The sequence below is a fragment of the Ovis aries genome, chromosome 16, assembly GCF_016772045.2.
Source record: "Ovis aries strain OAR_USU_Benz2616 breed Rambouillet chromosome 16, ARS-UI_Ramb_v3.0, whole genome shotgun sequence".
Classification (NCBI taxonomy): Eukaryota; Metazoa; Chordata; class Mammalia; order Artiodactyla; family Bovidae; genus Ovis; species Ovis aries.
The window spans coordinates 5,006,651-5,019,887 of NC_056069.1; the positions used below are offsets into that span (position 1 = coordinate 5,006,651).

The following is a 13,237-nucleotide window of genomic DNA, read 5'->3' on the forward strand; positions in this document are numbered from 1 at the left end:
CGTTGGAACTTGGGCTCCGCGGCTTCCCGTAGCCGGCATTTCCAACATGGCTGCTGCCCAAGATGTCCACGTCCGTATCTGTAACCAAGAGATTGTCAAATTCGATCTGGAGGTGAAGGCGCTTATCCAGGTACTAATGCCCGGGGTCCCCGCCAGGGTCCAGAAGCCCTAAATCCCAGCTCAGCTGGCCTTCTGTGAGCTCAGCGGCCTTACTCCCGAGCTTTCCGCCCTTGGTCATGTCTCCGAGGCCACTGGCCCAGCTCCCTGCCCGCTACCCCTCAACTGTCTCGCCCCATGGCCCCTCCCCTGGATCGTTGGCTTTGGTATTCCGTCCGACTGCCGTTAGCTCGCCCTCTTCCAGGACACCCCGTCCTCTACCTCCACTCCTAACTGGGCTTCCCCTATGTGGCCGCTCCCCTACACACCCCTGGCCGTCACCTCGCCACCCCCCAGCCAGCCTCAAAACATACCTGTCATCCTGCCTGGCCCCGCCTTCTGATCCCGTCCTCCTCATGCTTCAGTAGCGTCCTGTGGGCCATCAGCCTCGCCCCCTGCTGGTCTGATGCCCCGTGGCACCAAAGGCCACCTGGCACAGGAGGTACTGGGTGAAATGAACGTGACCTAGACCGTAGTTGTGATTTTGTAAATGAGGAAGGAGTCTGCCTGAGCAGAAAGTAGATAATGGCAAAACTGGGACGCGGACAATGAAAGTCATCCTAGAAAAAATTCTTGGCGTCTACTTCGTTTAACTGATGGGGCGATTGAGATCCTTTGCCTAAGCCAATTAAGGGTAGAAGGTAATAGTTCAGTAAACCAGTTGGCATAGGCAAGAGTTGGGAATGTAGAAATAGTTCCTTTAGTTTATCAAAAAGAAACCAAGAGTTTTAAACCTTTCTTTTGGGCAAATGGTTTCCATTTCCAGCAGTGTTACTCAACCTTAGATGCTAAGTAAGAGTCTTCATCTAGCTGTGGTAAAAGGTGAAGGAAAGTAAGCTCCCTACGGAAATCAGGTGCAAAATAAACCAAATTAATAGCCGTTAAATGTTGCATGGAACTGTGATTTAATGAGTAATCCAGAGAACAAGAACAACTTGATACAAACATTTAAACTTTTTGAACTTCACCTTTCCCATGTATTAACTACAAAACATCTGGGCCAATTCTAGAAGAATTAATTTAGGATTCATAAAAAGGAAACTGGCTTTTCAGGTGATCTAAATTTCCTCAGCCCCATTTTGCACTCTCCAAGATTCACTTTCTCCTGAAGAGAACAATTGATTATAGCTAGATTTAGCACATCCTTACAGTGTGGCAACTCCTGCTAAGCCCTTTATGTGGGTACCTGGTTATGAAGTGGGTAATGATGGGTAAACAGACACAGAAGCTTCAGTAACTTTTTCAGGATTATACATCTGATAAATTGCTGCAACTAGAATTTGAATCCACATGGTCTGACTCTAGGGCCTACTTTTTACCTGGCCCTGGTAATTCTGAATGTCCAGAAACAAATTCGAAATCTACATTTGAACATGTCTGTAAACTGTGTGATTTATCATATTAATAGATGGTGTGTAAAATCAGTTCAAGCAGTTAAAGAGGTTCGTCTTGTCATATGCCGAGAATTTAGCATCCTCATTTTTAGGTTGGAAAGACCTGAAGTTATGGTGCCCTCTCAGGTGTTCGTTCTTGTCGGATATGCAAGCTGCTTTAAGTCTTTCATAATGGCTGGATGCTGTTCTGTTAAACATCAAGACTTATTAGTTCCTTAGTCCGTTTCTGGTTTTAAAAACGTGTTTATTAATTAATTTTTGGTTGCACTGAGTCTTCGCTGCTGCGCATGGGCTTTCGCTGACCGCACAAGCAGGGGCTACTCTTTGTTGCAGCGCATGCGCTTCTCATTGCTGCAGCTTCTCTTGTTCCGGAGCACAGGCTCTAGGCCCCGCAGGGCTTCGGTAGTTGCAGAGGCAGGCTCCGCAGCTGTGGTGTGCGGGCTTAGTTGCTCCGCAGCATCGGATTTCCTATCCACTGTACCACCAGGGAAGTCGCACTGTTGTCTTTCTGCTTATGCTTCTATGTTGCTCGCTCAGACTTGACTCCAAAGAGGGATGAAAAAAAAGTAAATTATAATGCTTCTGCTTGTGTTACAGAGGTAAACAGCAGAGATTAGGATGAATTACAGCCAGTAGGTCCAACTTAGTTGTGGTCTAAGCCAGCTCTCTCATTGTACAGCTGGTGTCATTTCCTCTCATTGCCTTGAGAAAGGCCCGTTCATCTCTTCAATGTCTCCTAGGATATTCGAGATTGTTCAGGACCATTAAGTGCACTTACCGAACTGAACACTAAAGTGAAAGAGAAGTTTCAGCAACTGCGGCACAGAATACAGGTGAGTGAGTGCGCAGCTGGGACGCTGCGCCTGGGGAAAGAAAAGAAAGTGCATTGGAGAGGTTTTGCATTGTGTTAAGTTAATGATTTGTTTAAAATCTAGATTCTTTAATGGAGCGTAAACTCAATGACAGCAGGCCTGTTCCTGGTGATCGCTGCGTATCCCTCATGATGGTACAGATTGAGCACCATCGTTGAGTGGAAGAATGGGTGTGTGGGAAGAAGGGAGGGAGGGAGGCAAGGTGGGGGAAATGGAAGTTCTGTCACAGAGAAGCAGAGAGAGTTCTAGAGGAAAAGAAAGTGAGGGCTGCTGCCCCTCACTGAGGTGGGTGGCTGTGTCCTGGGGTTTGATTATTTGGGGCTCTGAGTCTTTCTTTTCAGAAGGCCTTACCTGTGGGGCTTTCGTGCGACCTGGGTTGAATGTCTCTTCAGAGGTTTTTGCATTTGCTTTTGCCAGGTCTCCTGGGATTACCACAGGTCTGGGAGCACTTTTTATGTTTGTTTCTCCTTGTGGAGGTTCTTGAACCACTCAGGAAGGATGAACTTGGACCCTCGATCCATGTGAGGGGAGTGCCATGGTTATAATCGGGAGAGACATTTATATCCCTCTAGCCACGTCTCACAACAGAAAACTCCACAACTTCTCTGTGCTGGTTGACAGACGTTTTCCTAGCTCACCTTTTCACTGAGGGTATTTGTATCCCTTTGTGCTCCTGGCTTTGCAGTGGTCTCAGTTCCAGTTCCCAGCTTCAGGTGGCCAAAGCTTTGTTTTCTGTCCCCACATGGACTTGAAAGCCGTGTTTGCCATTCAGTCTGAAATATGTACCAAGACTGAGAGCCTGTAGAAACAAATAGCAGTGTGTTATTTCCATCATATCTCAGAGTGGGATCAGTAGGCTCCTATGTTACTGTAGTTTTTTCCCTTTTCCTTTCAGGCACGTCCTGGACCGCAGGAACGCAGGAACGCATCCCCTGCTCCAGGGCAGCCTCACACCCCTCACAGGAAGGCTGCTCTGACTCATAGTTTCTTTCTCATTTTGAGTTCTTGAGGATGGTCCTTTCTTTCTTTTTAGACAGCTTTCTATGTAAAAGGATGTTTGTTGTGTATGAACCAGCATTCCTGAGTCTTCTGTTCTAGGAGGGTTTTCAAGTGCTGTTGCATAACTGGTAGAAATAGAAGTGCTTTCCAGTTTTTCATTACCTTTCAAAATCATTTTAACTTAGAGCTGATTTCCTCCCAAAGGAGCTTGAGCAGTCGGCTAAAGAGCAAGACAAAGAGTCAGAGAAGCAAGTTCTGCTCCAAGAAGTGGAGAATCACAAAAAGCAGATGCTCAGGTGGGTGGGGCCTGGCCTCCGGCCAGTGGCCTCCGCTGGGCCCCCTGCTCCCGGTGAGGCTTGTGCCTGAGTTTGCCTAATAAACCTGCTGAAGCTAGGGGGTAAGCCGGGGCTCTTTGGTAGCTGGGACTGTGTATAGTGTACAAAAGCATATTTAACATTATGCTGTATTTTATATTTTTTTAAAAGCAAAAAATTCGTTGCTTTTGTAATATAGGGTCCTTTTTAATCTAAAGAGAATTGATAGCAGAAAAAGTCCACCAAAGGTGCCAAAATGATTGGGGACCACTGGTGTAAAGAACAGCAAACCTTGAAGAAATATTGAATAAAACTGTCTTATACTGATTTTTCTACTTCTTACTGCCTATATTGATGGAGCAGCTAATGGGTCAATAACTGTTGTCCTGGGTACTGGTGAAACAAAGATGAACAAGGCATAGTTCTCCAGGAGCAGAACCAAGCCACGCCGCGGGCAGAACAGTAATGTGTAGGAGATGACTTTGAACGGGGCCGCGTGCGCCCAGCTGGGCAGTTTGGCTGTTTCCCTTTAGTGGAGCCATTGCAGGCTGTAAGCACAGGGACGCTGTGACCGGTCTTCTCCCTCTGGCTGCCCTGGGGGAGAGGGACTGTTGTGGGTGGTAGGAGAATGGAAACAGTTTCTGGGGCAGCCAAGAAGAGGACATGGTGGGAAGGGTGACGGACTCTGGGCTACACACAGGTAGCCTCCCCATCACTCCCTGGCTGGAAGGCTACTGTGACTTGAACTGACTGACAGCCTGTCGGCATCAAGAGAAACTCACACATGGCTTTTGTAATTCCAGCAATCAGACCTCATGGAGGAAGGCTAACCTCACTTGCAAAATTGCTATCGACAACCTAGAGAAAGCAGAACTTCTCCAGGGAGGAGACCTATTCCGGCAAAGGTATGTATCTTCTTGTCTTTCTGGGTTTTGATGACAGAATAGACAGCAGTTGGCAAGGTGCAAAACCTACTGTGGGGAACCCTCTCTTGTTTTCAGCATAAAATTGATATTTTATAAGTAATTTTTTTAACTATAAAAGAAATACATTCTTGTTTTTAGTAAATTGGTAAAATTAAAATGTGAATCACAAAGTGAAAGTATGAATTGTGCTGTTCACAACTATTTTGATATATTGCCTCCTTTCATTATTTTTTCTTCCATATTTTTTATAAAATCAGCATGGTACCATATATTATCTCGTCCCATCACTTCATGGCAAATAGATGGGGAAACAATGGAAACTGTGACAGACTTTATTTTCTTGGGCTCCAAAATCATTGCAGATGGTGACTGCAGCCATGAAGTTAAAAGACGCTTGGAAAAAAACCTGTGACCAACCTAGACAGCATATTAAAAAGCAGAGACATTACTTTGTCAAAAGGTGTATATAGTCAAAGCTATGGTTTTTCCAGTGGTCATGTTTGGATGTCAGAGTTGGGCCATAAAGAAGGCTGAGCACCGAAGAATTGATGCTTTTGAACTGTGATGTTGGAGAACTCTTGAGAGTCCCTTGGACTGAAAGGAGATCAGCCAATCAATCCTAAAGGAAATCAGTCCTGAATGTTCATTGGAAGGACTGATGTTGAAGCTGAAGCTCCGGTACTTTGGACCTGATGCAAAGAACTGACTCATTGGAAAAGACCCTGATGCTGGCAAAGATTGAGGGCAGGAGGAGAAAGGGATGACAGAGAAAGAGATGATTGGATGGCATCACCGACTCAATGGACATGAGTTTGAGTAAGCTCTGGGAGCTGGTGATGGACAGGGAGGCCTGGCGTGCTGCAGTCCATGGGGTCGCAAAGAGTCGGACACGACGGAGCGACTGAACTGAACTGAGCTTTAAACATAGTCTCCTAGTCTTCACTTAGTATTATTATCTTCACAAAGATTTGCCTGTTTTTTTAAAAAGCTCTTTATAACTAATCCCCTGCTTGTGTGTGTTTATATTTCTCATTATGTCTGTATTATGAGTAACACACGAGGGCACATGTACGTAAAGCGTTGTCCACATTCTGTGTATTTCCTTTGGAGAGATTCCCAGGGATGAGATTATTGGGTCAAAGGCGTGAGCATTGCTAAGGCCCCTAACACACATCGCCAGCTGGCTCTCAGAAGGAGCACCAGTGGGCATCCCTACCGGCAGTCTTCACGTGCGTGCGCTCGCATGCCCTTGCCACCACTGCGGTGTGCTGAGCCGCTCAGTCATGTCAGGCTCTTTGTGACCCCATGGACTATGGCCCGCCAGGCTCCTCTGTCCATGGACTCTCCCAGGCAAGAATACTAGAGTGGGTTGCCATTCCTCCTTGAGGGGACCTTCTCAATCCAGGGATCAAACCCACGTCTCCCGAGTCTCCTCGCTGCAGGTGGGTTCTTCACCCCTGAGCCGTCAGGGGGAGTCCTTTGCCACCGTTAAGTATGACCATTTAAAAAACGTGCTGATTCGATAGATTAGAAGGTGGGATCTTGCTTGAATCCGGGGCTTTCTTGAGCCAGGCTTTTGTTGACATTCCTCCTCCTACTCTGTACTTCTAGGAAAACTGCCAAAGAGAGCCTGGCCCAGACGTCCAGCGCCATCACAGAGAGCCTCATGGGGATCAGCAGGATGATGTCCCAGCAGGTCCAGCAGAGCGAGGAAGCCATGCAGACGCTGGGTAAAGTCAGGCCAGGCCTGCAGTGGGAGGCTGCCGCTGGGCTCCAGGCCCTCACCCCTGGGCTCCTCCACCTCTGCCCACATCTGCCCCGCCTTCACTGATCTGTGTGGCTTCTCACTCCTGTGACAGCGTGGTCTTACCCAGTTGGGATGCACTGCTCTCATTTCCCTTTTTGGTTTTTATAGTTGTACTGAAGGATCCACACACCCCATCAAAATGTTTGGAAGAACTCCTAGGCTCTCTCCTGGAGAGTGGGTGCCAACAGTCCTGGAGGAGGGCCTTGAGAGTCTATTTTTTATCTCCGGCTCTGGGGACCCTTCTGGCCAGGCAGGGAGATGATCGGTTATTGGCTGCCAGCTGGTCTACTAGGACATCCACTTACAATTGTACTCCCCAATGTTATTTTTCCTGTGAGCTCCTTTTATTTATATATTTGTATATATATTTTTTACTTTTGGCTGCGCTGTGTAGCATGTGGGATCCTAGTTTCCCTACTGGGGATCGAACTCATGCCCTTTGCAGTGGAAGCGTGGAGTCTTACCTGCTGGACAACCAGGGAAGGCCTGTGAGCTCCTTTTGAAAGATACGGTCAGAGGCTGAGCTTCTTGAGACCATCTGGTTCTCCCCAGCAGCTTTCCCAGCATCCTCCCTATAGGAGAACAGAGGCAGAGGGTTTACTCTGAGACACCTTTGGAGGAGTCGCACAGAGCCGAAAGTAGAGAGCCGGGGACACGACTCCCAGGAGCCGCCACCCAGCTGCGGCTGTGGCCAGCTCCTGGCCAGCCTCAACCCTGTCTTCACTCTGCCCCCGTTTTGATGACTTTGAAGCAAATCTCAGACGTCATCCGTATAAATGCTTCCATATATCTTTCTAAAGGATAAGAGACTTTTGAAACAAGAAACAAAAAGCAATACCGTTATCACCCCTAGAAGTTATCTGCAATTCTGAACCACTCTTTTGCTTGTTTGTTTCCAGTGCACTATCCTAACAGGCAGACACAAAAAGGAAACCAAGGAGCTTGTCCCCGAGGTCACTGCCTATGTTTGAAACTCATCTGGGCATTTAGGCTTGGAACCAGCTGGTCACCTCCTCTGAGTGTGCACTGGGGCCATGGCCCGAGGGGAATGTGAGAGGGAGGAGCCCACCTGGCCCTGGAGTCCAGGGCTTCTGTGCTCTGGTGTGAGTAACAGGTACCCACCCCCAGCAGGCGGATCAGAAACTGACCATAGAGTTACGTGCTGAGAAGGGGACACAGATCCTGGTGGTTTCTGGGGTGTTGAGGGTTGTTTTGGGGGCACACGTTATAGGCGAGATGGCCATCAAAGAAAGAACGGTTATTAATCCTTGCCTGTGACTCATAAATTCAGCTTGATTTAAAAATCTATTAGGACTGAAGTTTTTTGTCTTTTTTTTTTTTAAGCCCATTACGGATATGATGTCTGCAATTTGCTGCAAAATTGTAGCGGGGCCGGAATTGTTTGGGGACAGGATTACCGAGGAGTTGATGGTTCTTGGGTATGGGCAGTGGCACATGGCATTTCATGATTCTATTCTGTCTGCTTTTGTGATGGTTAAAGTTCTCTAAAGAAAGTTTAAAAGGAAAAGCCAGGTTTTCAGTGTGGCAGCAGGCATGGAGAAAGAGGAATGAGAGGGACTTTTGTTACACGAGTGTTTGTTTGTACCCCTCTGTGTTTTTCAAGCTACTGCTCCATTTCCTCTGGTAGTTTATTTGCTTACTAGCTTGAAATTTTGTAAAAGGTAATATGAATGACATAGTTAAGGGAAAAACCCTCCAGGTCAGCACTGTCCCATAGAAACGTCATGGGAGCCACATACTTAAAATTTTCACTAGGCACATTTTTAAAAAAAAGTAAAAACAAATATATGAGATTGATTGTAATAATATATTTATTTCAATATGCAATTCATAGTGAAAATTATTGAGAGACATTTTACATTCTTCTTTTCTCGCACTGAATCTCTGAAATCGTGCGGGTATTTGCCTATAGGGACATTGCGGTTTGGATGGGGCACCTTTGACTCCCTCAGGGGGTGCGTGACTTGTTGCAGTCAGCACCGGCTGCACAGCTCTGGACGGCACAGGCGGGAACAGCTCTGCCTTCAGACCTCCTGGCCTGCTCCCCAGAGGCACTCACTGCTCCCAGTTTGTCTCGTAGCCTCCTGAGACTCTCCAGCGTGCTTAGCACAAGCAGGTGTTAGTTATCCCCTCTTTTGTTACATAAATGGAAACATCTCACATGCTGTCCTTCACACCCAGCCTTCTCACTTGACAGCGTTTCACTCCGGGGATATCCTCATGATGGCTTTATAGAGGAGTCTTGCCAGGTACGCCTTCTTCCCCAGGTGTCAGGCCTAGTAACCGGCTCTCCAGTTCATTTGTCACGGGGGCTCAGTGAACCTTAAGGGATGCATGCCTCTCCGTAGGTTTCCGAGGGGGCTGGAGCACGGGCATCGTGTGTTTAACACTACAGCCAGCGTCCCTGGACTGAAGGACTGGCTTGTACGAGGGTGAGCAGCAGGGCCCAGGACACCCCAGCTCTTTCACGATCCTGCAAAGAGCAGATCTGACCAGCAGGCGTCCTGGCAGGGTGCACCTCGCAGGTGCAAAGTCCTGTCCCCACAGAGACCTCACAGTGCTGTCCACGGTCCCCTGGGTTAGTTTTGTGACCAACGGTTTTTCTCAGCAGCGCCTGCCTCCTTCAGAAAGTGGAGGTTGGTGGTGAGAAAAGGAATGTGTTTCTGCCCTTTTCCCTGTTGATGTCCTCGTTGGGAGGAGGTTTAAGGTGTCAGGTTAGGAGTCCTCCCTAGTTATGGCCCTGTGACCATGTGTGTAAGCAGACCTCATCCCTCCCTGAGCTGGATGGAACCCAGGGAGCTGCCTCTCCTTGCCCTGTCCTTGTTCTGAGCTTCTCTGCGCTGCCTGTCTTCACATCTTTTGTTCTGGCCCTGGAACTTGCTCCCAAGCGCAGTGTTACACCGGGAACCCAGCCAGCAAAGTCTCTGGGTTTCGTGCCATACAGTTTCTGAGTCATGCTCCCTCCCTTTTGTTTCAGTTAATTCTTCACGGACTATCCTGGATGCAAATGAAGAGTTCAAATCCATGTCAGGGACCATCCAGTTGGGACGGAAGCTCATCACAAAATATAATCGCCGAGAGCTGACAGACAAGCTTCTCATTTTCCTTGCACTGGCCCTCTTCCTTGCTACAGTCCTCTATATTTTGAAAAAACGGCTCTTTCCGTTTTTGTGAGATCTGAGAGCTGCCAGCTTCTGCCCTCTGAACTCTGCTGTCAGGGTCTGGCCGCACTCCTGAACTCTGGCCCCAGCCTGCTTCAGGTGCTCAGCAGGTGAGATGGAGATACAGCCCCGCGAGTTTCTGCAGGGGGCTGGTGTGACGGGCTGAGCAGAGGACAAGGAGGGACCCTGCAGGGACGCCAAGAGCCCTCACGCACTGCGGGTGAAATCGCGTGGGACACCCGGGCCGGCCTCCCATGTCCCCCTCCCCCTCTGCAGCCTTAATGCTAGATCTGGAGGAGGGAAGAGAAGAAGGGGAGAAGGAGGATGAAAACATCCATTCCTTGAATAAAGTTGACTATTTAATAGCATGAAATGCATTTGGTTTTCTAAGGCATTCCTCTGGGAATTCATGTGCCTGTTCTTGAAGTCCAGCTATCTAGAACTTGAACTCAGATCATTCACTTGTTCGCTCAGCAAAGAAGTTTCAAGCAACAGCCACACAGAAACAGAGTTCTAGAGGCTGCCGTGGCCCCTCAACGCACAAGACAGACAAGATCGCGCAGGCCCTCAGGGAGGAGGGTGCACCTCCCGCTGGCGGCGGCTCGCAGCAGCGTCTGAAGAGGCCAAGGCGGACGCCCTCTCTGCGCACAGTGGCTGGGATGTGCGCCGTCTCAGGGGCTGGCCCACACCTTTCTCTGTGAGGGCCAGGGCTAAATATAACCCAGAGAGTGAAGCCAGTGATAAGCTGGGGCCTGTCTGGGCCTGAGTTCTGTTGAGACCTGGCGGGTAGCAGGGCCCAAGCTAGGCCCGGCTGGGAGATGTTAGTGTCTCCTTGTGCTAAAGGCCTGGCTGACCTCACCCACAAAATCCCAGCCTCCCCCACTATTTATAGCCCCAGAGGCCCTGGGAGGGTAATGTGGGGGCAGAGGAGAAAGTGGAAGAAACGTGTGGATTTGAACCTTAGTTAAGAGAGTTGGTTTTGAGTCTTGGTTCTGCCGCTGAGGAACCATGTGACCGTGGCAGGTTACCTTAGGCCACTCAGCCTCAACCTCCCTGCCTGGGCGGGCGGGTGATGGTCCATATGTAGATGCTTGTGGAGTCCATCTGAGAATCACACAAGAATGCAAAGTAGCAAGTGCCGCTTCTGTCTGACTGAGCCACAGGCTTCCCAGTCCAGCCACCGTCAGGCCTCTGGGCCCTGAGAATTCCTGGGGCAAACAGCTAGGTTCTCCAGGGGAGGCTGGCCTGGGCATCGGAAGTTCTGTTTGCATCTGTTTGAGCAGAGGGTGTCCGCGTTAAGGCCTCTGTTATGAAGTGTCCGATCATCCTGGGACCAAGTTACGAGAGATCGGCTGCGCACCTCAGACTGACTAGGGTGCTGAGTGGGTTCTGAGTTAGTGTGTGCACGCAGTTTATATAGATCGTCCTTAAACAGCTCTTGGCCCAGAAGCTGCTCATTGTAAGCTGTGCACGCGTGTGTCTTATTTATAGTCAAGTTAAAGCTGAGACTAAAGCACAGATGGGAAATTCCCACTCAGATTCCAGCTGTAAGTGCAGCAGATGGATGTGATCATTTTAGGATTGTCTTAACATTTTTCTTTACTCCTTCCCACTAATTGTCAACATCCTCTTCACGATATGTAAATGTGTGGGCTGTGTACTCCCTAAACTTCTGCCTTTGATACGTTATTCCTCTTCTTGCCTCCTTCTGAAAATAAGGTTGAGTTTGACCCAGTTTGAAACGCCTTCAACAGCATGTCTCTCAACCCCCATATGCCAGCCTAACTTGTCCCCGTTGGGGCTGGCAGTGTGGGAGGCCGCGTCTCCATGTTCCACCAGGAGGGGGCAGTGCTCACATTTCATGCTTATGGTCTTGCTGTAGACTATTTCCATTCATCCAAATGAAATGTTCAGTTCAGTTCAGTTCAGTCGCTCAGTCGTGTCCGACTCTTTGCAACCCCATGAATCGCAGCACACCAGGCCTCCCTGTCCATCACCAACTCCCGGAGTTCACTCAGAGTTGCGTCCATCAAGTTGGTGATCCCATCCAGCCATCTCATCCTCTGTCCCCTTCTCCTCCTACCCCCAATCCCTCCCAGCATCAGAGTCTTTTCCAATGAGTCAACTCTTCGCATGAGGTGGCCAAAGTACTGGAGTTTCAGCTTCAGCATCATTCCTTCCAGAGAAATCCTAGGGTTGATCTCCTTCAGAATGGACTGCTTGGATCTTCTTGCATTATATATATATTTTTAAGCAAACATGCAAATGAACAAAGTTCACCTGTATAGTTTTTGGGAGACATTTCATGAATTACCTTAATTCACTTTTTAATTTTTAATTTTTTTTTTTAAATTAAAAAACTTTCAACACCAAAAACATTTTGTATTGGGGTATAGCTGATTAGCAATGTTGTGATGGTTTCAGGTGAACAGCGAAAGGACTCAGCCACACATAGACATGCACCCATTCTCCCCCAAACCCACCTCGCATCCAGGCTGGCACATACGTGCCGTGTGCTATACCACAGGTCTTTGTTGGTTATCCATTTTCAACATAGCAGTGTGTGCATGACGTTCCCAAGTCCTTAATTATCCCTTCCCTCTGACAACCATAAGTTAAACAGTAAGGCAAGCTTTTATTTACTTTGCTGAGCCGATAGTCGTGGTATTAAAGTATTAGAACAGTCTTCAAGGGATTGTTTATTCAGATATTTCCTGAACACCTACTTTGTCCCTGGCACTGTGTTAGGGATCTTCAGTGAACAAAACAAAGACTCCCTGCCGTCTTGGAACTTGTAGCATGGGGTTGCCAAAGGGGAGAGGTAAGGGAGGGGGCACATGAGGAGTATAGGGTTGACATACCAACTGCTGAGCGTAAAGTAGATAGACAAGGATATAGGGTATAGCACAGAGAATTATAGCCATTATCTTGTAATAAAATGGAGTATAATCTGCAAAAATACTGAATCACGATGCTGTATACCTGAAAATAATATTATTGATACCTGAATACACTTCAATAAAAAAAAAGTACTGGAGAAGTTATTTATTGTGTTAGAAAATAAGTGTTTTGGGAAATGTGGCACTAGCTAATGGAGATTTGGAAAGGGGGAGGGAGGGAAGGTTTGGAATATTAAGTAAGGGGGTCACAGTTGGCCTCACTGAGGAGGCAGGGTTTGAGCAGAGTGAACAGCTGGGGGAAGAAGGCACCACTCAGGACCATCTAGAGCAAAGGACTGCAGTAAGAGCATCTGTGACACTGATTTTTAATAAGATACAGAATATGTTTGAGTATATTCAGTATATTGAATATCTTCGTCATGTTCCTGGCACAGAACTCCTAAAAGCATAGGAATGTGTTCTGAAGGAAAGTGATAAAATTGTCTTTTGTTATGTTCATAAGGTGACTTGGGAGAGCACTAAGGATGGGCTTGGTGACCAAGGGGACACAATCACATAATTAGAGGGTTGGAACTCTCAGCCCCACCCCTGACCTGCAAGGATGGGAAAGGAGCCAGGGACTGAGTTCAGTCACCCATTGCCAGTGATGTAATCAACCATGACTATGTAATGAAGCCTCCACAAAAC

At 47.9% G+C, this 13,237-nt stretch overlaps 1 protein-coding gene across 1 annotated transcript; it reads left to right on the forward strand.

Annotated features, from left to right (window-relative positions):
• The first annotated feature begins 37 nt into the window (after positions 1 to 37).
• Positions 38 to 12,694, forward strand: BNIP1 (BCL2 interacting protein 1). Its single transcript, XM_004016873.6, has 6 exons — positions 38 to 130; positions 2,291 to 2,383; positions 3,626 to 3,717; positions 4,539 to 4,640; positions 6,273 to 6,391; positions 9,467 to 12,694. The coding sequence occupies exons 1-6, from the start codon at positions 47 to 49 to the stop codon at positions 9,661 to 9,663; spliced, it is 687 nt and encodes a 228-aa protein (XP_004016922.1). The 5' UTR covers positions 38 to 46; the 3' UTR covers positions 9,664 to 12,694.
• The last annotated feature ends 543 nt before the right edge of the window (positions 12,695 to 13,237 follow it).

Bases quoted from the DNA above. Each gene is read 5' to 3' on its own strand.
- BNIP1 (XM_004016873.6), top strand. From the start codon at position 47: ATGGCTGCTGCCCAAGATGTCCACGTCCGTATCTGTAACCAAGAGATT. The intron at 2,384-3,625 runs GTGAGTGAGTGC...TTCCTCCCAAAG, and splicing joins AACTGCGGCACAGAATACAG to GAGCTTGAGCAGTCGGCTAA. The intron at 3,718-4,538 runs GTGGGTGGGGCC...TTGTAATTCCAG, and splicing joins CACAAAAAGCAGATGCTCAG to CAATCAGACCTCATGGAGGA.